Below are 23,939 nucleotides of genomic sequence, written 5' to 3' on the forward strand. Positions count from 1 at the left end.
ACACTGGAATAAGACGTTAGGTCAGCCGTATTCTCAAGTAATACATTTGCATACGCTTTAGTATTGGTTCTAATAGAAGGTATTAAGTGCCATGACCAATTAATAGGCACACATACTCTAACTATTCCCTGGGGAAGTGGTTAGCGCTACCTTGGAAAATAGTTAATAGGTGTTTTTTTAGAGACGGAAGTGAAGATGATCTAAACACTGGATACCGTCCGGGGAAGCGTCAGAATAATAACTATTGAAATGGCGACCGGCGGACCCAATGCTCCCGGTAAAGCGGGGGTAGAGGAAGAGAAGTTTAATAGAGCCATAAAGGCGCTGAAAAAGTCGCACGGGCATTATACCAATTCTCCTCGAATATGGGAGAGAAAAAAATTGCAAACTGGATCAAATTGGTCAGCATTTCCCGGCTAACGAAAAATTCCAATCTAATAGAGAATTCAGGGAGGCAACTGTGACTTGGCACAATGACAAAACCAGAATCAAAAACTCAATATACCATTGTTTTGATGTCTGCATTCTATCAACAAAAAATACAAACCGATAAACCCAGATTTAGTGGATGTACTCAGCTACAGAAGGACTGGGTACCTAAGTACATTGATAGAATTTGTACATTGGCTTTGATGTCAGGTTTGAAACCTGTGATCAAAACAGCAATTGCGGTGGTAGTGGATGGAATAGAGCAGAAAGCTAATTCCGCTTACTCCGCAGATGTATGAGTGGTTAATGCAGCCAGAGTGAAAGTCATTAACAGTGGTTTCAATGGCCCAAGTAAGACGAGGAAAGGGGAAATCAAGAGTCCTGTTTTAGGTGTGGGGCTTGTTGGTCATTGGAAAAGGGAGTGTAAGGTAGGAATGGAGCCCTGTGCATTCGGGAGGGATACTGCGATGCAAGCATTTGCATCTTTGTCAAAACAACAGCAACAAATCCTTTTTGAAAACAGCGGGACAGGAAGATGTTACATAGCAGTGAATGGCCTCGGTTGGATTGGTAGTAGTTCATAGACATTACAGTTTCTATGTGAAGTGAGACGTAGGAGCCCACGTCTCAAGCAACTTTTTAATAGATGCCAGGGATGAAATATCGCGGATTCCTTATGATGAGAAATTGGCTAACATTGCCATAGGAAAAAGTATTTTGGGTTGAAGAATCTATGCGAAATTCCAAGGGAATGGATTCTAAAGAGGTAAAAAATATTATCTGGCCAAACACTCCTTGCAAACTCAGAAAAGCTTGGGGGGGGGGGGTTTAATCTCGTGAGACGTTTTATTATTAAATAGATTTACATTTTATGTCGTCTTATTCTGAAATTGATTTATAGAAGGGACGAAAGGGAGGAGGGGGTCACCAAACCTAAAATGAACTTTTTTGTTGTTGTTCATGAACATTGTGGTGCTGTGGTTATGGAGAATCATGGGGAAAGGAGAGCAGTGACTCGTTAGACTCGGTGGCGGGATAATGTCGCAATGTCTAAGGGTAGTACATGCTAAATAAATTATAAATAAACGATGGGGTAGATTAAAACAAATGTAATGATTGGAGTAAGGACAGTGGATTTACCATTATCATGTTTGGTTTATTATTATTAATACTTTTGGATTGCTGATCAAGATGTAGCATAGTGAATGCTAACAAAACGTACACTTTCTTTTCCATGAAAAGGAGGGGGGTTCATTATCTCCCTTTGGAATGTTCCCCGAGACTGTGGTATTGGGGAGAGCAGTTAGTGATATTTGGCCGTTTTAAGTATAAAAGTATCTGGATTAGGCCATAAACGGAGTTGCCAGATAAGGTCTGACCATGTGTGTGTTTTTGACTTCCGGTTTACCACACACACACACACACACACACACACACACAACTTATCAGTTGTGAATATGGGTTAGTGGTGTTGATACCGTGGGATTTATTGTGAGGGGTCTTTACATCTTGGTTTTAAATTGGGTATGCAGAAGGATGGAAATGTTTGAAATGTTTTTAAATGGTTTCTGAAGGACAGGGAAAGAAAAGGGAAAGGAAATTCTTAATGGTGTTGAATGTGTCCTGACTTTCTGGTGAAGCCTGATCAACCTCACTAGAAATGATCGAGACAGGTGGGATTTAATTATAATATGAATGAGAGACACCATTCTCCAGTCTATTTTACTATTACCTTATGGCATTATCAAGAGTTGTAATTCTAAGTTGATTGGTTATTCAGATTTATTTATTTTTTTATTTAACATGCAGTGTTGTTTGTTTTTGAATCACGATGTGAATCATGTGTTCAAAGGGGAAATGACCAGTTCCCTGGGGCCCTGGTCCTTGGGTAAATATACAAATGTATTTTGTTCAGTCTGCATATAGAAGGAAAAATATATGTTTAATAAGGGTTGACCGTTACTTCAAATGGGTTGTGATATGTGAATTGCTGATTTCATTTTTGTCTTTGTTTCGACGCAAATTTCACCAGATTGGATCTGCTGGATTGTTGGGATTCCCCCCATGGGTTAGAGTGCTAACTCCCTGATCTGGTAACTCTTCTGAGAAGTCGGCAATAAAATAAGTGAGTTTGAACTAATTTTAAAAATGGTTTCAACAGTAACAGTATGTTATGCTCTTTGACATTTGTCTTACAGATAATGGTATTAAAAATGTTAGTGTATGTAATGAATGTAATAATTTATCATACAGTGAATGGATGGTCTGGATTTCCAGATTCAGAAATGTCTTAAACTGTTGTTTTGCAACTCAATATTAGGAAGGTGTTTTTTACATTTTGTACGCTTTATATATTAGTACCAGTCCAAAGTTTGGACACACCTACTCATTTCAGGGGTTCTCTTTATTTTTACTATTTTCTACATTTTAGAATAATAGTGAAGACATCAAAACTATGAAATAACACATATGGAATCATGTAGTAACCAAAAAAGTGTTAACCTCTCTGGGGTATGTGGGACGATTTCGTCCCACCTACGTAACAGCTACTGAAATTCCAGTGGCGCGATTTTTGAATCGTTAGAAATACTATTACTTCAATTTCTCAAACATATGACTATTTTACAGCTATTTAAAGACAAGAATCTCGTTAATCTAACCCCACTGTCCGATTTCAAAAAGGCTTTACAACGAAAGCAAAACATTAGATTATGTCAGCAGAGTGCCCAGCCAGAAAAAATCAGACAGCCATTTTTCAAGCTAGCATATAATGTCACACAAACCCAAACCACAGCTAAATGCAGCACTAACCTTTGATGATCTTCATCAGATGACACACCTAGGACATTGTGTTATACAATACATGCATGTCTGTTCAATCAAGTTCATATTTATATCAAAAAACAGCTTTTTGCATTAGCATGTGACGTTCAGAAAACGCATAACCCCCGGCAAACTTCCGTTGAATTTACTAACAGTTTGCTAAATTACTCACGATAAACGTTCACAAAAAGCATAACAATTATTTTAAGAATTATAGATACATTACTCCTCTATGCACTCGATATGTCCGATTTTAAAATAGCTTTTCGGATGAAGCACATTTTGCAATAATCTAAGTACATAGCCCGGCATTACAGGGCTAGCTATTTAGATACCCACCCAGGTCAGCATCCACCAAAATCACATTTCCTATAAGAAAAATGTTCTTACCTTGCTTGTTCTTCATCAGAATACACTGCCAGGACTTCTACTTCAATAACAAATGTTGGTTTGGTCCCAAATAATCCATCGTTATATCCAAACAGCGACGTTTTGTTCGTGAGTTCTAGAATGCTTCTTCACGGTCTCGCGCATGGCGCATTGGCGTGTCAAAAATGTCTAAATATTCCATTACCGTACTTCGAAGCATGTCAACCGCTGTTTAAAACCAATTTTTATGCCATTTATGTCGTAGAGAAGTGATAATATTCCGACCGGGAGTATGCATTGAGCCTAAACAGCCGAATAAAATTTCTCCTCGGGAGCGACTCATGCACGCGCATCATTCAAAGGTCCTCTGAGCATCCACTTACAAAAGGCGATAATCTGTTTCAACCTGAGGCTCCCTCGTAAACCTTCAGTTATTTCGCGGGCTCTGAGAGCCTATTGGAGCCCTGGGAATTGTCACGTTACAGCTAAGATCCTTACTTTTCAATAAAAAGATGCAAGACGCACGACTCCTTGTCAGACAGGGTACTTCCTGCTTGAAACCTTGTCAGGTTTTTGCCTGCCATAGGAGTTCTGTTATACTCACAGACACCATTCAAACAGTTTTAGAAAATTCAGAGTGTTTTCTATCCAAACCTGAACAATAATATGCATATTCTAGCTTCTGAGTTGGTGTAGGAGGCAGTTAAAAATGGGAACATATTTTTTCCAAAATTCTCAATACTGCCCCCTACCCCAAACAGGTTAAACAAATCAAAATATACTTTATATTTGAGATTCTTCAAAGTAGTCACCCATTGCCTTGATGACAGCTTTGCACACTCTTGGCATTCTCTCAACCAGCTCCATGAGGTAGTCACCTGGAATGCTTGTCAATTAACAGGTGTGCCTTGTTAAAAGTTAATTTGTGGAATTTCTTTCCTTCTTAATGCGTTTGAGACAATCAGTTGTGTTGTGACAAGGTAGGAGTGGTATACAGAAGATGGCCCTGTTTGGTAAAAGACCAAGTTGATATTATGGCAAGAACAGCTCAAATAAGCAAAGAGAAACGATAGTCCATCATTACTTTAAGACATGAATGTCAGTCAATCTGGAAAATGTCAAGAACTTTGAAGTTTCTTCAAGTGCAGTCGCAAAAACCATGAAGCAATATGATGAAACTGATCTCTGCATGTGTGGTTCCTACCATGAAGCATGGAGGAGGAAGTGTAATGGTGTGGGTGTGCTTTGCTGGTGACACTGACTGTGATTTATTTTTAATTCAAGGCACACAACTAGCATGGCTACCACAGCATTCTGCAGCGATACACCATCCTATCTGGTTTGCGCTCAGTGGGTCTATCATTTGTTTTTTAATAGGACAATGACCCAACACACCTCCAGGCTGTGTAAGGGCTATTTGACCAAGAAGGAGAGTGATGGAGTGCTGCATCAGATGACCTAGCCTCCACAATTACCTGACCTCAATCCAATTGATATGGTTTGGGATGAGGTGGACTGCAGAGAGAAGGAAAAGCAGCCAACAAGTGTTCAGCATATGTGGGAACTCCTTCAAAACTGTTGGAAAAGCATTCCAGGTGAAACTGGTTGAGAGAATACCAAGAGAGCAAAGCTGTCATCAAGGCAAAGAATGGCTACTTTGAAGAACCCAATATATAAAATATGATTTGATTTATTTAACTTTTTTGGTTACTACATGATTCCATATGTGTATTCCATAGTTTGTCTTCACTATTATTCTACAATGTAGAAAATAGTAAAAATGAAGAAAAACCCTTAAATGAGTAGGTGTGTCCAAACTTTTGACTGGTACTGTATAAATATGTGTATGTATAGCTCAATCGTCTTGTTTTAGGGGACTCATGTTCTTGGTTTAAAAAAATGAAACAAGTGGGGTTTGTGATGTTGAGCTCAGTGTTGTGTGCGGGGGCAGTTCAGTGGAATTAGTGACTTGACCAGAGACCAACCACATTTTCGCTCAGTTGGGTGGGATTTCCTGTTTTGTGACAGTTTACTTCTCTGTCATGGAAATGCTAATACCAGAAAGTGTCTAGAAGATCACACATTGACCTTTTGTACATAGCAGTATTATTGCCAGAAAATGGTAATTTAACTCAATTTTGGTTCATCAGAATTTTGTTTTGCTCATCCACCATAGTGTAACTTAAAAACAGTTAAATCTGGGGTAAATATTGCAACAATTTACTACCAAGTGTTGGTGAGAATCCTAGCTGATATTGGAGGACATTACAAGGATAAAGATGGTGACAATTCTACTCTTTATGGCATTAAGTGAGTATTACAGTAACTAAGTTTTCATAAAGGAAGGTCTTTCAAGTGCCTTACATGAACAACAATAGATTATATATTGAAAATATTAATATCTGCAATGCAATTTTAACAGGCTAATTTGTGCATTTGGGTCTCCATGAATATTGCTCACGAGCGATTGGTAGACAGTGGCAAATTCAAACTGACCTATAACAAATGACTTGTTTCCAGTTCTCATGTCTCCTTTCTAGTCTCACACAACTGTGACTTCAGAGTTAAAAGTTGATGTGGGTCCATCTACGTGAAAATTACAATGATAATTCTCTAGTGATATCGCGGTTTACATATTTATTCATGGTATAGAATCCTCTTTCAAGACACGCAAGAAAAAAAAATTCATTTTATTTGGAATAGCAAACCAGATAGGTAAATTGGCATATTTATATAACGAACATGAGTTTGGAGGGTTTCAACCAGGGTCGGAGTCCATTTAAATGATTGAATTCACTCATAAAGTGGAGTATTTAAGTTGAATTGAAATGTCTGGTCTGTTTTGAATAGGAATTCAATTAGAATTCAATATTTGTACATTTCCCAGTTAATGCACTTACAGTGCATTCCTAAACCCCTTTTCCACATTTTGTTACGTTAGTGTTATTCTAAAATTGTCAAAAATAAATAAAAAAAATACTCAATCTGCACACAATACCGTGCAAATGTATTAAAAGTTTAAAAAAAAAACAGATACCTTATTTACATCAGTATTCAGACCCTTTGCTATGAGACTTGAGCTCAGGTGCATCCTGTTTCCATTTCTATAACTTGATTGGAGTCCACCTATGATAAATTCAATTAATTGGACATGATTTGGAAAGGCACACACCAGTCTATATAAAGTCCCACAGTTAACAGTGCATGTCAGTGCAAAAATAAAGCCTAGACATGATTGTGTCGAGGCACAGATCTGGGAAAGGGTACCAAAACATTTCTGTAGCATTGAAAGTCCACAAGAACACAGTGGCCTCCATCATTCTTAAATGGAAGAAGTTTGGAACCACCAAGACTCTTCCAAGAGCTGACCGCCTGGCCAAAATGAGCAATCGGTGGAGAAGGGCCTTGGTCAGGGAGGTGACCAAGAACCCGATGGTCACTCTGACAGAACTCCTCTGTGGAGATGGGAGAACTTTCCAGAAGGACAACCATTTCTGCAGCACTCCACCAATCAGGCCTTTATGGTAGAGTGGCCAGATGGAAGGCACTCCTCAGTAAAAGGCACATGAAAGCCCACGTGGAGTTTGCCAAAAGGGATCTAAAGGACTCCCAGACCATGAGAAACAAGATTCTCTGGTCTGATGAAACAAAGATGTTTCATCGGGTGTTATCCACCCGGCACAGCCAGAAGAGGACTGGCCACCCCTCATAGCCTGGTTCCTCTCTAGGTTTCTTCCTAGGTTTTTGGCCTTTCTCAGGAGTTTTTCCTAGGGAGTTTTTCCCAGCCACCGTGCTTCTTTCACATGCATTGCTTGCTGTTTGGGGTTTTAGGCTGGGTTTCTGTACAGCACTTTGAGATTTCAGCTGATGTACGAAGGGCTATATAAATAAATTTGATTTGATTTGATTTTGATTTGAACTCTTTGGCCTGAATGCCAATCGTCATGTCTGGAGGAAAGCTGGCACGGTGGTGGCAGCATCATGCTGTGGGGATGTTTTTCAGGGACTGGGAGACCAGTCAGGATCGAGGCAAAGATGAACGGAGCAAAGTACAGAGAGATCCTTGATGAAAACCTGCTCCAGAGCGCTCAGGACCTCAGACTGGGGGGCGAAGGTTCACCTTCCAACCGGACAATGACCCTAAACACATAGCTAAGACAACGCAGGAGTGGCTTCAGGGCAAGTCTCTGAATGTCCTTCAGTGGTCCAGCCAGAGCCCGGACTTGAACCCAATCGATCATCTCTAGAAAGACCTGAAAATAGCTGTGCGGCAACCCTCCCCAACCAATTTGCAAACATTTCTAAAACCCTGTTTTTGCTTTATCTTTATGGGGTATTGTGTATAGATTGATGAGGGGAAAAAATGATTTAATCCATTTTAGAATAAGGCTGTAATCTAACAAAATGTGGAAAAAGTCAAGAGGTCTGAATACTTTCAGAATGTACTGTATGGTTCTATTTTAACAAACCTAACGCAATGGTATCTCTAATCACAGGTGGTAGCGCTATGGGTTCAGGGCTGTGTCAGACATATGGGTTGCTTTCACTATCACAATTATCGTGCGCTTCCTGGCGTCGGGACGAAAGGGCTGGGTTCTGATAAATGAACAAGTTGTGGCTGTGCCGAGGCTTGGCCCCTCACCGGCCAATCAGAACGTGCTCCATGCCGAAATGTGTGGTTGCTTCAAGTTGTGTATTTAAAGTATTTTATGAATTGCCTTGGAATCAACTCCAATTCCAATGTTAGTCCGTTATAGTTTGTTAAATGGCTTACAGAAACGAAATAACAAAATGTAGACCTAACTTTGCTAAATATGTTAACTTGAACCAATTTGCAGTCCACATTGTTCTAAGTACTTGCATGGCTTCAATACCATTCACACTGCTATAGGGGCTAGGCCTACTGTACATTTCATTATGGCTGAGCATAGACATGCCAAACATTGTCAATTAGCAACATGAAAGTAATTATTCATAAAAAGAGAGATAATAGCTAGAATCAAATACAAAACAACTTGTTTTAAATAGGCTTTGTCACACTTACAGGCACCATCATTTCTCCCCATGGGCATATAATATTAAAACGCAGACTATGGAGGGTTTTATGCACATCCACATTTTTCACAGTAGCTGGACATAGATCCATTGCATAACATTGATCTAAAATTGACCCTAGAAATAGTACTGTTGGGAGATCTGGAGACACCGGGTCCATCAATTACTAATATACTAATACTCTTAGTAAAAGTATTTATCTTCAACTTACAATCTGTGAGTTCCATTTGATTAGATAGATTGAAATTGTATGTTAAACATCACAGCATAGTTGAATGATATATGGTGCATAGACATCCGAAGGGGGTGGCCAGAAGAGATGGGTGGGATGGGCTGAGGGATGCTGAGGTTTGGGATGCAGAATTGGAGACAAGTGGGAGTGAAGTTGCTGGGCCAGGGATAGAATGACGGTCAAAGATAAAAGTAAAAATAAAAAAAGTAAAACAATGCAAAGTAAGTTTGAATGACACTGAGGGGCAGTGTTACAGTTAATGCCAGTTTGCCTGAGGCTGATGCCGTGCAGGTGTTTGTACACATGCAATATACACACACTGTGTATTGTGGTTTAGTAGTGGTTCCTTTGCAGCAATTTGACCATGAAGGCCTGATTCACGCGGTCTCCTCTGAACAGTTGATGTTGAGATGTGTCTGTTACGTGAACTCTGAAGCATTTATTTGGGCTGCAATTTCTGAGGCTGGTAACTCTAATGAACTTATCCTCTGCAGCAGAGGTAAATCCGGGTCTTCCTTTCCTGTGGCGGTCCTCATGAGAGCCAGTTTCATCATAGCGCTTGATGGTTCTTGCGACTGCACTTGAAGAAAGTTCTTGAAATTTTCTGCCTTGACTGACCTTCATGTCTTAAAGTAATGATGGACTGTCGTTTATCTTTGCTTATTTGAGCTGTTGACATAATATCGACTTGGTCTTTTACTAAATAGAGCCATCTTCTTTATACCACCCGTACCTTGTCACGACACAACTGATTGGCTCAAACGCATTAAGAAGGAAATATTTATTTTATTTATTCCACAAATGAAATTTTAACAAGGCATACCTGTTAATTGAAATGCATTCCAGGTGACTACCTCATGACATTGGTTAAGAGAATGCCAAGAGTGTGCAAAGCTGTCATCAAGACAAAGGGTGGCTAGTTTGAAGAATCTCAAATATAAAATCTATTTTGATTTGTCTAATGCTTTTTGATTACTACATGATTCTGTGTTTTTCATAGTTTTGATGTCTTCACTACTATTATACAAAATGTTGTATCAAGTCTTCCCAAATGTGCCTAATTGCTTTATTAATACATTTTCAAGTTCATAATTGTGCACTCTCCTCAGACAATAGCATGGCATTTTTTCACTGTAAAAGCTACTTTAAATTGGACAGAGCAGTTATATTAACTACAGTTTGCGTGGTAGTTTATCTGAATTCAAATCTTTTCAGTAGTTATTTACTCTTTTGCCATGTAGCTAACGGTGTAGTTAGCTACTAGAACCCACAATTCTTGTTTTATCTCCCGAACAACTGGGCTAGGCCGATGCACTCTCTCTCTCTGGTTGTCACACAGATCTCCCTACACTGTTAACATCTGACTCTAGAGTTATGTGTTCTTCCAGTCATCCATTTTATATCAGGAAATAACGTAAGTCAACATCAAGTGAGGAAACTTTTTCATAAAATAAAGTGTGGAGTCATTCATAGATTTTTGCAGAAAGCAGGATTAGCTGATTTTAGAAGAGCGCTATAATGTGAGATTTATTTTTATTTTTATTGAAGCTTAATCTGTATACTAAGCAGTTGGTCTGTGAAAGTCTGGTAAATGTTAACCACAACAAGTTAACTACAGTACATGACACACATCTCACAGGGCAGTTTCACAAAGGAAATCTTTGAGCTAAAAAAAGACAACCATCCGGCTTTACAAATGGTTTAAATACCACAACAGCATATGCAAATTATGTTTGCTTGCTGGGTTTACATTTAAAGTTGTTTATAAGTGTAAATAACTGTCTATATATATATATATAGCTTACTAACGTTTATAAATGTAACAATAACATTTATTAAATGGTGAGCAAACGTATATTTAAAAATGTATGATTTTTTTTTACTGGACATTATAGTAAGGTGTTATCCATTTAGAAATGGCAACCTCAGTAAATGTTTGTTTTAATTATGTTTTGGTTGTCTGTATTTATTTATATTTATTATTGATCCCCATTAGCTGCTGCCAAGGCTACTCTTCCTGGGGTCCAGCAAAATTAAGGCAGTTATAACTTTAAAACATTACAATACATTCATAACAGATTTCACTGTGTTTCTCCCCAACAGCTCATCAAATGGTGTTATCTTCATTGGCAGGTAAGTGTTCATTTACATGTGAACACAAGTCTCAAAAAACTTTTAAAATGCTGTTAAAGTCCTAAAAGGTTAAGCAACACATTTGTAACAACTTTTAATAGAACAGCTTTGACAATACTGAAGGTGTTAATTTGCTTATTGATCATTAATCATTTATTTTCCTCTTCTTGAGCTGATGAAGAGATCAGGCTGGTCAATGGCACTAATCGCTGCTCGGGGACAGTAGAGATTCTTTACAAGGGCCAGTGGGGACGAGTGTGTGGCCAGAGGTGGGACGTAAACGATGCCAATGTGGTGTGTGGCCAGCTGGGCTGTGGGAGGGCTGTGAGTGTCCAAGGTAGTGCCCACATAGGTCAGGTTAGTGGTGGCAGGCCTACTTGGCTGGATGATGTTGGGTGTAAAGGCACTGAGAGCTCCCTCACAGAATGTTCACATGGAGGATTGAAACACCATGACTGTTTACAGGCTCAAGATGCCAGTGTTTTCTGCTCAGGTAAGAAAAGTCCCTGTGTTGCTATTGCGGTTGATAAAAGTAGAAATACCTTGATTTTAGTTGTCAACTTGGCATCGATTTAGTTGAATATTATACTGTAAGGCTTCCATTTCCTCTTTAATTTTCTCATTTCATTCCTAGTTAAACCTAATATCAGACTGGTCAATGGGAGTGACCTCTGCTCTGGGAGGGTGGAGGTCTATCAAACTGGTCACTGGCGAACCGTGTGTGACGACGTGTGGGACTTGACTGACGCTGCTGTGGTTTGCAGACAGCTTGGCTGTGGGAGAGCTGATAGTGCCCCAGAGAGGGCCTACTTTGGTCAGGGCAGTGGGCCCATCTGGCAGGATGATGTTGGCTGCTCTGGCAGGGAGTGCTCCATCACACAGTGCCCACACACAGGAGGAACATATAACTGTAATCATGGTAACGACGCAGGTGTTATTTGTTCAGGTAAGGGAGTCTCTTTGCCTTGTCTAGACTTGAGTTTTATCAGCATTTGGTTTGAATTGTGCAAAGGTCTCGTCATAGAGAAAATCCTAAAAAGCATATTACTGCAGTATTATAGCCTGCTCTGCCACCTAGTGGAGAGTTGACCGTTGCACAAAAAAACTTAACTTAGTATGAAGACCAGATAGGTTGTGATTATTGTTTCCTCACTAAACTACATGTCTTTGACCAACAGGTGTTGTCCTGCAGAAGCCTTCACTCTCCACAGACCCGTCCTATTCTGCCTTCTTGCATGGAGAGGAGGTCCAACTCACCTGCACTCTTCCATCCCGTATCCGCTGTAATGCTGTGGAATTCATCTTCTATCTGAATGGAGACTCCGTCATGAATGTGACCGTTGGATCCTCACAGCCCAGGGCTACTTTAACAAAGTTTAAGATGGACGATTCACACCAGGGCAGTTACAGCTGTCTCTACAGAACCCTCTCCAACAGCCAAGCCATCAGCTCCCCTTACAGCAACGTTACTAAAGGTGAGGTGGTAGTTGGAAACAAGTGTTGCTTAATCTACAGTGAGCTCCAAAGATATTGAGACAGTGACAAATATTTTGTTTTGGCTCTGTACTCCAGCACTTTAAATTTGAAATTATACAATGACTGAGGTCAAAGTGCATACTGTCAGCTTTAATTTGAGGGTATGTTCATTCATATCGGGTGAACCGTTTAGAAATTACAGCACTTTTTGTATCTAGTCCCCCCATTTTAGGGGACCAAAAGTATTGGGCCAAATTCACTTATACAGTATGTGTAATAAACTAACCAAAAGTTTAGTATTTGGTCCCATATTCCTAGCATGCAATGATCACATCACGTTTGTGACTCTACGCACTTGGATGCATTTGCTGTTTGTTTTGGTTGTGTTTCAGATTATTTTGTGGGGTATGATATTTGTGCATTAACTTTCTCACTCATCATTATTCACGATATATTCAGGACTATCCATAATCATGGTAAAACATTCATGTAGAAGTTTTTAGAAACATATATTCTTATTTACAAAAAAAGTAAATCGAAAATGACACAATACATTATTTACCATTAGTTTCTATTGGGCACAAAATAATCTGAAGCATAACCAAAACAAACAGCAAATGCATCCAACAAATGTGTACAGCCAGAAGCTTGATGTAGTCATTGCGTGCTATGAAAATGGGACCAAATACTACACTTTTGACTACTTTAAAAAACACATACAGTACCAGTCAAAAGTTCGGACACACCTACTCATTCAAGGGTTTCTTTATTTTTCCTATTATCTATATTGTAGAATAATAGTGAAGATATCAAAACTATGAAATAACACATATGGAATCATGTAGTAACCAAAAAAGTGTTAAACAAATCAAAATATTTTTTTTTATTCTTTGCACACTCTTGGCATTCTCTCAACCAGCTTCATGAAGTAGTCACCTGGAATGCATTTCAATTAATATGTTTACCTTGTTAATTTGTGAAATGTATTTCCTTCTTAATGCGTATCAGCCAATCAGTTGTGTTGTGACAAGGTAGGGTTGGTATACAGAAGAAAGCCTATTTGGTAAAAGACCAAGTCCATATTATGGCAAGAATAGCTCAAATAAGCAAAAATAAATTACATTTCAAGAACTTTGAAAGTTTCTTCAAGTGTAGTCGCGAAAACCATCAAGCGCTATTGTCACGAGCGTCTAGGACCAGTGGATATATGAAATCAGGAGCAGGAGACAGAGGGCCGGAGCAACTGAGTTTTAATAGGCAATACCAGTCGCAATAGCCATTGGGCACAGGGCGAGTGGCGAAGTCCGCCAGGAGAAAACACTTTTCTAAAAAAAAAAGGAAATCAAAGAAGCGCACAAAAAAAAAAAACAGCGCGCGGGGCGCAGCCCGGCAATATAATGACTTCCTAAATCGGAGATAACACAACTGTCCTTCATGAACAAACGAACAATCCCGCACGAGAACCCCAACTGAAAATACACATTAAATAACCCCCCACTAATGAAAAACACAAAACAGGTGCGGGATCGACAGACAAAACCAACAGACACAGAAACAACGATCGGTGGCAGCTAATAGGCCGGCGACGACGACCGGCGAGCGCCGCCCGACCGAGGAGGGGCGCCACCTTCGTTAGATACTGTGACAGTACCCCTCCCCTGACAGCCGCGCGCCGACCCCGGCCTCGGGGACGGCCCGGAGGGCGAGGCGCCGGCCGATCCGGACGGCGACGGTGGAATTCTTGTAGCATCGGTGGATCTAGAATGTCCGCCGCCGGAACCCAGCACCTCTCCTCCGGACCGTACCCCTCCCAGTCCACGAGGTACTGCAGGCCCCCTACCCGACGTCGGGAGTCCAGGATGGTTCGGACTGTGTACGCCGGGGCCCCCCCGATGTCCAGGGGGGGCGGGGGGACCTCCAGCACCTCATCGTCCTGTAGTGGACCAGCTACCACCGGCCTGAGGAGAGACACATGAAACGAGGGGTTAATGCGGTAATATGTAGGGAGTTGTAACCTGTAACACACCTCGTTTATCCTCCTCAGGACTTTGAACGGCCCCACAAACCGCGGACCCAGCTTCCGGCAGGGCAGGCGGAGGGGCAGGTTCCGCGTCGAGAGCCAGACTCTGTCCCCCGGATTATACACGGGGGCGTCACTGCGGTGGCGGTCAGCGCTCTCCTTGTGGCGTTCAACAGCTCTCCTTAGGCACTCCTGGACACCATTCCAGGTCGCCTGAGAGCGCTCCACCCATGCCTCCACCGCAGGAGCCTCCGTCTGGCTCTGTTGCCATGGCACCAGGACCGGCTGATATCCCAAGACCACCTGGAAGGGTGACAGGTTGGTAGAGGAGTGGCGCTGAGAGTTCTGGGCCATCTCGGCCCATGGCACGAACTGCGCCCACTCCCCTGGCCGGTCCTGGCAATATGACCGCAGAAACCTGCCCACCTCCTGGTTGAGGCGTTCTACCTGCCCATTACTCTCGGGGTGGAAACCCGAGGTCAGGCTGACCGAGACCCCCAGCCTCTCCATAAACGATCTCCACACCCTGGACGTGAACTGGGGACCCCGATCAGATACGATGTCCTCGGGCACCCCATAGTGCCGGAAGACATGGGTGAACAGGGCCTCCGCGGTCTGCAGGGCCGTAGGAAGACCGGGCAAAGGGAGCAGACGGCAGGACTTAGAGAACCTGTCCACAACGACCAGGATCGCCGTATTCCCCTGGGACGGCGGGAGATCCGTGAGGAAATCCACCGAGAGGTGAGACCAAGGTCGCTGCGGAACAGGGAGGGGCTGTAATTTCCCTCGAGGCAGGTGCCTAGGAGCCTTGCACTGAGCGCACACCGAACAGGAAGAGACATAACGCCGAACATCCTCAGTCAAGGTGGGCCACCAGTACCTTCCCTTCAGGCCCCGCACTGTCCGTTCCACCCCAGGATGACCCGAGGAGGGTAGAGTGTGGGACCATCGGATCAGTCGATCGCGAACACCAAGCGGAACGTATTTCAGACCCACGGGACACTGCGGTGGAGTGGGTTCTGACCGACCTGCCCGCTCGATGTCCGCATCCACCTCCCATACCACCGGCGCCACCAGACAGGAGGCGGGAAGTATGGGAGTAGGATCGATGGTCCGCTCCTCGGTGTCGTAGAGACGCGACAGTGCGTCAGCCTTCCGGTTCCGGGAACCTGGAATGTACGAGAGAGTGAAGTTAAACCTCGTAAAAAACATGGCCCACCTTGCCTGACAGGGATTAAGCCTCCTCGCTGCCCGGATATACTCCAGGTTACGGTGGTCGGTCCAGATGAGAAAAGGGTGACGTGCCCCCTCAAGCCAATGTCTCCACACCGTCAAAGCCCTGACCACAGCTAACAGCTCCCGGTCCCCCACATCATAGTTGCGCTCCGCCGGGCTCAGCTTCTTAGAAAAGAAGGCACATGGGCGGAGCTTCGGAGGAACGCCCGAGCGCTGCGATAGCACAGCTCCTACCCCAGCCTCGGACGCGTCCACCTCCACTATGAATGGCAAAGAGGGGTCCGGGTGCGCCAGGACAGGTGCGTTGGTAAACAGAGCCTTCAGACGAAGGAAGGCTCTGTCCGCCTCTGCTGACCATCGTAGCCGCACCGGCCCCCCCTTCAACAGTGAGGTAATGGGAGCCGCCACCTGACCAAAACCCCGGATAAACCTCCGATAATAATTAGCGAACCCCAAGAACCGCTGTACCTCCTTCACAGTGGCTGGGGTTGGCCAATTACGCACAGCCGTCACGCGGTCACACTCCACCTCCACCCCCGAGGTGGAAATGCGATATCCTAGAAATGAGACGGCTCTTTTGAAGAACTCACATTTCTCCGCCTTGACGTATAGGTTATGCTCCAGCAGCCGCCCAAGCACTTTACGCACCAGGGACACATGCTCGGCGCGTGTGGCGGAGCAAATCAGGATGTCATCGATGTACACCACCACACCCTGCCCGAGCATGTCCCGAAGGACCTCGTCCACAAAGGATTGGAAGACAGCGGGAGCGTTCTTTAACCCATACGGCATGACGAGGTACTCATAATGGCCCGATGTGGTACTAAATGCGGTTTTCCACTCGTCTCCATCTCGGATACGCACCAGGTTATATGCGCTCCTGAGATCTAATTTCGTGAAGAAGCGCGCCCCGTGAAATGACTCCACTGCCGTAGCAATGAGAGGTAGTGGGTAACTGAAACCCACTGTGATAGCATTTAGACCTCTATAGTCAATGCACGGGCGCAGACCTCCCTCCTTCTTCTTCACGAAAAAGAAGCTCGAGGAGACGGGGGATTTAGAGGGCCGAATGTATCCCTGTCTCAAGGACTCAGTGACGTATGTATCCATAGCCACTGTCTCCTCCTGAGACAGAGGATACACGTGACTCCTAGGAAGAACCGCGTCGGCCTGGAGGTTTATCGCACAATCCCCTCGTCGATGGGGTGGTAATAGAGTCGCCTTCGTCTTACTGAAGGCGATAGCCAAATCGGCATACTCTGAGGGAATGTGCACGGTGGAGACTTGGTCTGGACTCTCCACCGTAGTCGCACCGATGGAAACTCCTATGCACCTACCTGAGCACTCCCTCGACCACCCCGTCAGAGCCCTCTGTCTCCACGAAATCTGAGGGTTGTGCGTAGCCAGCCAGGGGATTCCCAGTACCACCGGAAACGCTGGGGAGTCAATGAGGAACAGGCTGATACGCTCCTCATGACCCCCCCACGTCTGCATCACCAGTGGCACTGTGACCTCCCCTACCTGGCCTGACCCTAGCGGTCGACTATCTAAGGCGTGCACAGGGAAGGGGTGGTCCAGCTGAACCAGGGGAATCCCTAACCTCTTAGCTAACCCAAGGTCCATAAAACTCCCAGCTGCACCTGAATCGACTAGTGCCTTATACTGGAAGTGAGGGGAAAAATCTGGAAAACAAACCGAGGTGTACATGTGGTCGACAGGGGGCTCTGGGTGTGGCTGGTGCGGACTCACCTGGGGTTTCGAAGTAGTGCTCTGCCTGCCCTCCGAACTCCCGGGGGGATCACTCCAGCACCGGTCCACAGTGTGTCCTCTGCGTCCACATCGGGTGCAGGAGAGACCCCCCCCTCCGGTCCTCCTCGACGCAGCCCCCCCTATCTCCATGGGCTGTGGAGCGGGGGAACTGGGAGGCGGAACGAACAGGCCCCGACTGGAACGTCCCCGGGAAGCCAGCAGGTTGTCCAGTCTAATGGACAAGTCCACCAGTTGGTCGAGGGTGGAGGCGTTGTCCCTACAGGCCAGCTCCCGGCGGACGTCCTCGCGAAGGCTACACCTATAGTGGTCTATCAAGGCCCGCTCGTTCCACCCCGATCCAGCGGCGAGAGTCCGGAATTCTAGGGCGAAATCCTGAGCGCTCCTCGTCTCCTGTCTCAAATGGAATAACCGCTCACCCGCCGCCCTGCCCTCCGGGGGATGATCGAAAACCGCCCGGAAGCGGCGGGTGAACTCTGGGTAGTCGCCCCGAGCCGAGTCTGGGCCATCCCAGACCGCATTGGCCCATTCTAGGGCTCGACCCGTGAGACAGGAGACGAGGACGCTCACCCTCTCTTCGTCGGAGGGGGGGGGGGCGGACGGTCGCCAGGTAGAGTTCCAATTGGAGCAAGAACCCCTTGCACCCAGCGGCCGTCCCATCGAACTCCCGGGGAGGAGTAATCCGGATACCACCGGCGCCCGCTTCAGGGTGTGTGTGTAGGGGCGCAGGGTGAGGGACCGGAGCTGGTCCAGCTGGGGAAGCACCTCTCTCCCAATTCTCCAACCTGGCCAACACCTGGTCCATGGCCGAGCCTAGGCGGTGGAGGAGGCTGGCGTGTTGAGACACCTGCTCAGCCATGGACGGCGCTTCTGCTCCTGCTGATTCCATTTTATAGGTGCGGGATTCTGTCACGAGCGTCTAGGACCAGTGGATATATGAAATCAGGAGCAGGAGACAGAGGGCCGGAGCAACTGAGTTTTAATAGGCAATACCAGTCGCAATAGCCGTTGGGCACAGGGCGAGTGGCGAAGTCCGCCAGGAGAAAACACTTTTCTCAAAAAAAAAGGAAATCAAAGAAGCGCACAAAAAAAAAAAACAGCGCGCGGGGCGCAGCCCGGCAATATAATGACTTCCTAAATCGGAGATAACACAACTGTCCTTCATGAACAAACGAACAATCCCGCACGAGAACCCCAACTGAAAATACACATTAAATAACCCCCCACTAATGAAAAACACAAAACAGGTGCGGGATCGACAGACAAAACCAACAGACACAGAAACAACGATCGGTGGCAGCTAATAGGCCGGCGACGACGACCGGCGAGCGCCGCCCGACCGAGGAGGGGCGCCACCTTCGTTAGATACTGTGACAGCTATGATGAAACTGGCTCTCACGAGGACCACCGCAGGAAATGAAGTCCCAGAGTTACCTCTGCTGTAGAAGACACGTTCATTAGAGTTGATTGCAGCCCAAATAAATTCTTCAGAGTTCAAGTAACAGACACATCTCAACATCAATTGTTCAGATGAGAATGCGTGAATCAGGCCTTCATGGTCAAATTGCTGCAAAGAAAACACTACTAAAGGACATCAATAAGAAGAAGAGACTTGCTTGGGCCATGAAACACGAGCAATGTACATTAGACCATGGGAAATCTGTCCTTTGGTCTGATGAGTCCAAATTTGAGATTTTTGGTTCCAACCACCATGTCGTTGTGAGACGCAGAGGAGGTGAACGGATGATCTACGCATGTGTGGTTCCCACCGTGAAGCATGGAGCAGGTGGTGTGGGGGTGCTTTGCTGGTGACACTGTTGGTGATTTATTTAGAATTCAAGACACACTTAACCAGCATGGCTACCACAGCATTTTGCAGCGATACGCCATCCCAACTGGTTTGCGCTCAGTGGGACTATCATTTGTTTTTCAACAGGACAATGACCCAACACACCTCCAGGCTATTTGACCAAGAAGGAGAGTGATAGAGTGCTTGCATCAGATGGCCTGGCCTCCACAATCACCCGACCTCAACCCAATTGAGATGGTTTGGGATGAGTTGGACCGCAGAGTGAAGGAAAAGCATCCAACAAGTACTCAGCATATGTGGGAACTCCTTCAAGACTGTTGGAAAAGCATTCCAGGTGAAGCTGGTTGAGAGAATGCCAAGAGTGTGCAAAGCTGACATCAAGACAAAGGATGGCAACTTTGAAGAATCTCAAATATAAAATATATTTCGATTTGTTTAAAACTTTTTTGGTTACTACATGATTTCTTATGTTTTATAGTTTTGATGTCTTCACTATCATTCTTCAATGTAGAAAATAGTGAAAATAAAGAAAAACCCTTGAATGGTACAGTACGTGAATTTGTCCCAATACTTTTGGTCCCCTAAAATGGGACTATGTACAAAAAGTAGTGTAATTTCTAAACGGTTCACCCGATACGGATGAAAAGAACCCTCAAATTAAAGCAGATAGTCTGCACTTTAACCTCATTCATTGTGTCATTTCAAATCCGAAGTGTTGGAGTACAGAGCCAAAACAACAAAACATGTATCACTGTCCCATTACTTTTGGAGCTCACTGAACATATTTAAGATTCAGAGCCTTGATAGAGATGAGAGACTTATTACCTTGTCCATCACACACATATTTCTCAGTTACAAGGTGTGAATATGGAATCACATTACAGTCATATTGCTGTTTACTTTCTTCCAAGTGGTCCTGCTACAGCCCAACATCTCTCTCAGTCCTCCAAATGGAGGGATGTTTTGGGAACCTCATGGGCCAGAGGTGATCAGGGGCCACAGCTTCTCCATCATCTGCTCCATTCAGCCACAGTATCCTGGAGGCCTCTTCTATCTGGACTTCTCTGGGTCCAACAGAACAGCGACTACGCCAGCAGTCAACCACTCTGCCTCCTTCCACTTCCCTGTTGCGGAGTATACAGACCAGGGGAAATACAGCTGCAGCTATGGAGTCAACATCTCCACCCGGTCATTCAGGTCGGCTAAGAGTGAACTAGCTGTCACCATTAGAGGTAAAATAACACATGCTTTACATTTTTTTTTTTATTTAAAATAGCTTTTACGTGAGAGAAAAATCATAGTATTGTAAAATGATTCATTGTCCTTCATATCACTATTTTGTTTTTTTATATCATATGAATTTGCCATCTACAAGTCTTGATCTGTAGGTCTAAACCTTGAAATACCTACCTTTTCCTCAGCATTCATGGTCCCCATCATTATCTCTGGAGGGACTGGTGGGGTAGCACTCCTGTTTCTGCTTCTTCTAGTCATCTGTCTAGTCAGCAGGAGGACAAGGATGAGCAGCAAGCCATCTACAGAGACTGGCCAGAGAGAATGTAAGTGATATCATTATACTGTAAACTCATTTGTCCCAAAGACTTTTGTTGATATCATTTTGTTTGTAAAGCTTTTTTATTCCCTAGAGTTTGTTCTTGTGAATATTCATGAGCAAACGTTTATGCAACAGGTATTGACAACAGACACAACGAAGAGCGAGAGGACTATGTGAATTTTGAAAATGACTGTTACGAGAGAGGTCTGGAGCGAGGGAAGAGTAAAAAGAAGAATGAGGAGGAGAAAGAGCACAGCTCTGGGAAATCAGAGGATGTCTATGACAACGAGGAGGAAAACACTCAAAGAAAGGGTGTTTGTGGGGGGTCTCATGAAAAAATTAACAGTGAAGATGAAGAAGATTACGTTAATGTCTCCGCTCAGGAGAATGCTGTAACACAGGCATCAGCTGGGCATAGCTCAAGATCAAAAATGTAAAAGTAGGCTGCAAAAAAGTTGACTAAAATCATTCCAATCCCGCATTAAAATGCAACAGCTGTTTAGCGTATCGATTGGCTAGCTTTGGGAACATGCAGAAATTTGCTTGGAGAGAAGCTGCCAGCCTGTGTACCTTTCTCTCAGCATTGAGCAGAGACAGTACCCGACAGTTTGCTTGAGGTCAGCTATTTAGGCAGTGCGCTGATTGCTTTGAATTTGATGTTGTTATTTGAACTTGGCCTTGTAAGCCTCGCAGCCAGCTGTTTTATGCACCGGCTACTTATACATTGATGTTGGCATAGGTGGCACATCCAGTAGGCTAGAGATAAGCTTCCCCTAAAGTAAATTGAATGAAATTTGCCAAAATTAGCTATCTTTTTAAAATTTATTTAACCTTTATTTAACTAGGCAAGTCAGTTAAGAACAAATTCTTATTTACAATGACAGCCTAATAATTACTTGTGCCTTATACAGAAATAAGTAACATCATTACAAATACTACACCAGATAATATGATTTGACCAGAGGATCCTTAGCTTCTTTAAAAAATGAGCTGTTGATTGTTTTAACCTTTTCACACTTACCAACAAACGGGTGTGGTCATTCTAAAGTATGGTCCCTGGAGCTACGATCAAACCGGTTTGATTAGAACTCTTATTTAGGACGTCCAGTTTCGATTGACGCAACAGTCAGCATTTGAGCTAGCCACACTGTTTTTTTCACAGAAACATTTTTCAAAAGCACAGTCCTTACAAAGTTATGTCCTGAATGATCAAGTTCATTTTTGGATGCAACGTTCAGACTTTGAAAGAAGTAGCAACAGCATACACAATCATCCAACCTGGAAAATGTAAGCTACATTAGTCCTAGCGCTAACACCATGCCCAAACCGCGTGCGCCATCGTGTCCAAATTGATTTTGTCTCCCCACACCAAACGCGATCACGACACGCAGGTTGAAATATCAAAACAAACTCTGAACCATTATATTAATTTGGGGACAGCTCAAAAGCATTAAATATTTATGGCAATTTGGCAAGCTTGCAGTTGCTATTTAGATAACTAGCTTGCTGTTGCTAGCTAATTTGTCCTGGGATATACACGTTATTTTTCCTGAAATGCACAAGGTGCTCTACTCCGACAATGAATCCACACATAAAACGGTCAACCGAATTGTTTCTCGTCATCTCTCCTCTTTCCAGGCTTTTTCTTTTTTGGACTTTATATGGCGATTGGCAACTAACTTTCATAAGGTGTATTATCACAACCGACCTCCGTTAATCTTTCAATCACTAACGTTGGTATAACCAATGAGGAGATGGCACATGCTTCTAAAAGCCAATGAGGAAATGGGAGAGGCAGGACTTGCAGCGCGTTCTGCACCACAAATAGGAACAACTTCTATTTTAGTGCCTGGCAACACAGACGCTCGTTGGCGTGCGCGAGCAGTGTGGGTGCAATGATTGAATAACATGTATGTATACATTTATTTTGCAATGCTCGCGTCATCCGCATGTAACTGAGGAAATATTGACTCTACAAAATTGAGAACTCTCAGCTGACAAAAACCACAATATGTATTACCTAATAGCAATTACTATTTATAATTCATCACATCACGGGTCAGCTCCACATTGATTGAAATAATTGAGTAAAACACTTTCTAGAAATTGAAAGCAATCCGATGATGGGTAGTTTGTGTGCACCGCCACATTTGTTTTCGCATCAACCAAAGATAAGAGGAAACAAGATGTTTGGTCTGTTTGCTGCACGCATGTTGAAGAGGGTGTGTCATCTATGACCATTCACATCCCTTCATTCGCTTCCAGAAGTTTACCCAAAATATGAGTGAACCATTCCCTCACCTCATTATAACATCTTTGGTCTGTCAGACCAGAATGCATTGTATAATGTCAACAAGCATGGCGCCAAACATAGCTGGCAAATAGCTTAGCATTAGCTCATTATAATCAGTACAACCTTAAAAAGTATTCTACACACATCATAGGTGTCCATTACAATCTATACAATAATCAGAATGCATTATGTCAGCAGTACTTGAAAACATATGAATAAAACTGTAAATACATTATGCTCCATACATACAGTATGCTACAGTAGAAACGAAAAAACACGATATACAGAAAATATGGCACTTGCTTTGATAGGAACGTACACATGTCCAAAGTTATTATTCATAAGGAAAACAACAAGGAAGGCCATGCGAGTGTCAGCCAGAAAATGTGCCAATTCGTGCAAAACTGCACACATCTGCATACTTGATCTGCGGAAACATTGGTGAAGTGTGTGGGATCCTCGAAATGTCCAGCTAAGTAAAGCCTCAAACATAAATTGCCCGCAACGCTGAAAGGAGCTACTTCTATGCAAATTAAGGAGGAGGCGGATCACACCTCAATTCAAACTGTTGTTAGAAAATACAACTTGTTCGAAAATATTTTGAAATTGACAAGTTGAAACACAGCCTATAGATAATTAACAGGCAGCGCGCAATCACATTTTGAAACAGTGAGTGCATTCTGACATCACATGCATAAAACAATTCATGTTGGGTCGACGGTTAGAGATATTCAGAACTCA

The 23,939-nt window shown here is 43.7% G+C and overlaps 1 protein-coding gene across 2 annotated transcripts; it reads left to right on the forward strand.

Annotated features, from left to right (window-relative positions):
* Window positions 1-46: 46 nt before the first annotated feature.
* On the forward strand, window positions 47-22,311 carry LOC115196705 (deleted in malignant brain tumors 1 protein). Of its 2 annotated transcripts, XM_029757550.1 has the most exons (10): window positions 1,242-2,102; window positions 2,282-2,317; window positions 2,462-2,554; window positions 11,012-11,041; window positions 11,214-11,534; window positions 11,676-11,987; window positions 12,220-12,516; window positions 20,262-20,582; window positions 20,772-20,909; window positions 21,041-22,311. In XM_029757550.1, exons 4-10 carry the CDS (start codon window positions 11,020-11,022, stop codon window positions 21,340-21,342), a joined length of 1,713 nt encoding a protein of 570 aa, XP_029613410.1. In that variant the 5' UTR covers window positions 1,242-2,102; window positions 2,282-2,317; window positions 2,462-2,554; window positions 11,012-11,019; the 3' UTR covers window positions 21,343-22,311. The 2 variants fall into 2 exon arrangements, with proteins under 2 accessions (XP_029613419.1, XP_029613410.1); XM_029757559.1 differs by lacking the exons at window positions 1,242-2,102; window positions 2,282-2,317 and adding an exon at window positions 47-1,195.
* The last annotated feature ends 1,628 nt before the right edge of the window (window positions 22,312-23,939 follow it).

This window comes from Salmo trutta, chromosome 1, assembly GCF_901001165.1.
Source record: "Salmo trutta chromosome 1, fSalTru1.1, whole genome shotgun sequence".
Taxonomy (NCBI): domain Eukaryota; kingdom Metazoa; phylum Chordata; class Actinopteri; order Salmoniformes; family Salmonidae; genus Salmo; species Salmo trutta.

Coding starts and splice junctions, on each gene's coding strand:
- LOC115196705 (XM_029757559.1), top strand. CDS start 11,020: ATGGTGTTATCTTCATTGGCAG. Junction 11,042..11,213: donor GGTGTTATCTTCATTGGCAG/GTAAGTGTTCAT, acceptor CCTCTTCTTGAG/CTGATGAAGAGATCAGGCTG. Junction 20,910..21,040: donor AGAGACTGGCCAGAGAGAAT/GTAAGTGATATC, acceptor TTTATGCAACAG/GTATTGACAACAGACACAAC.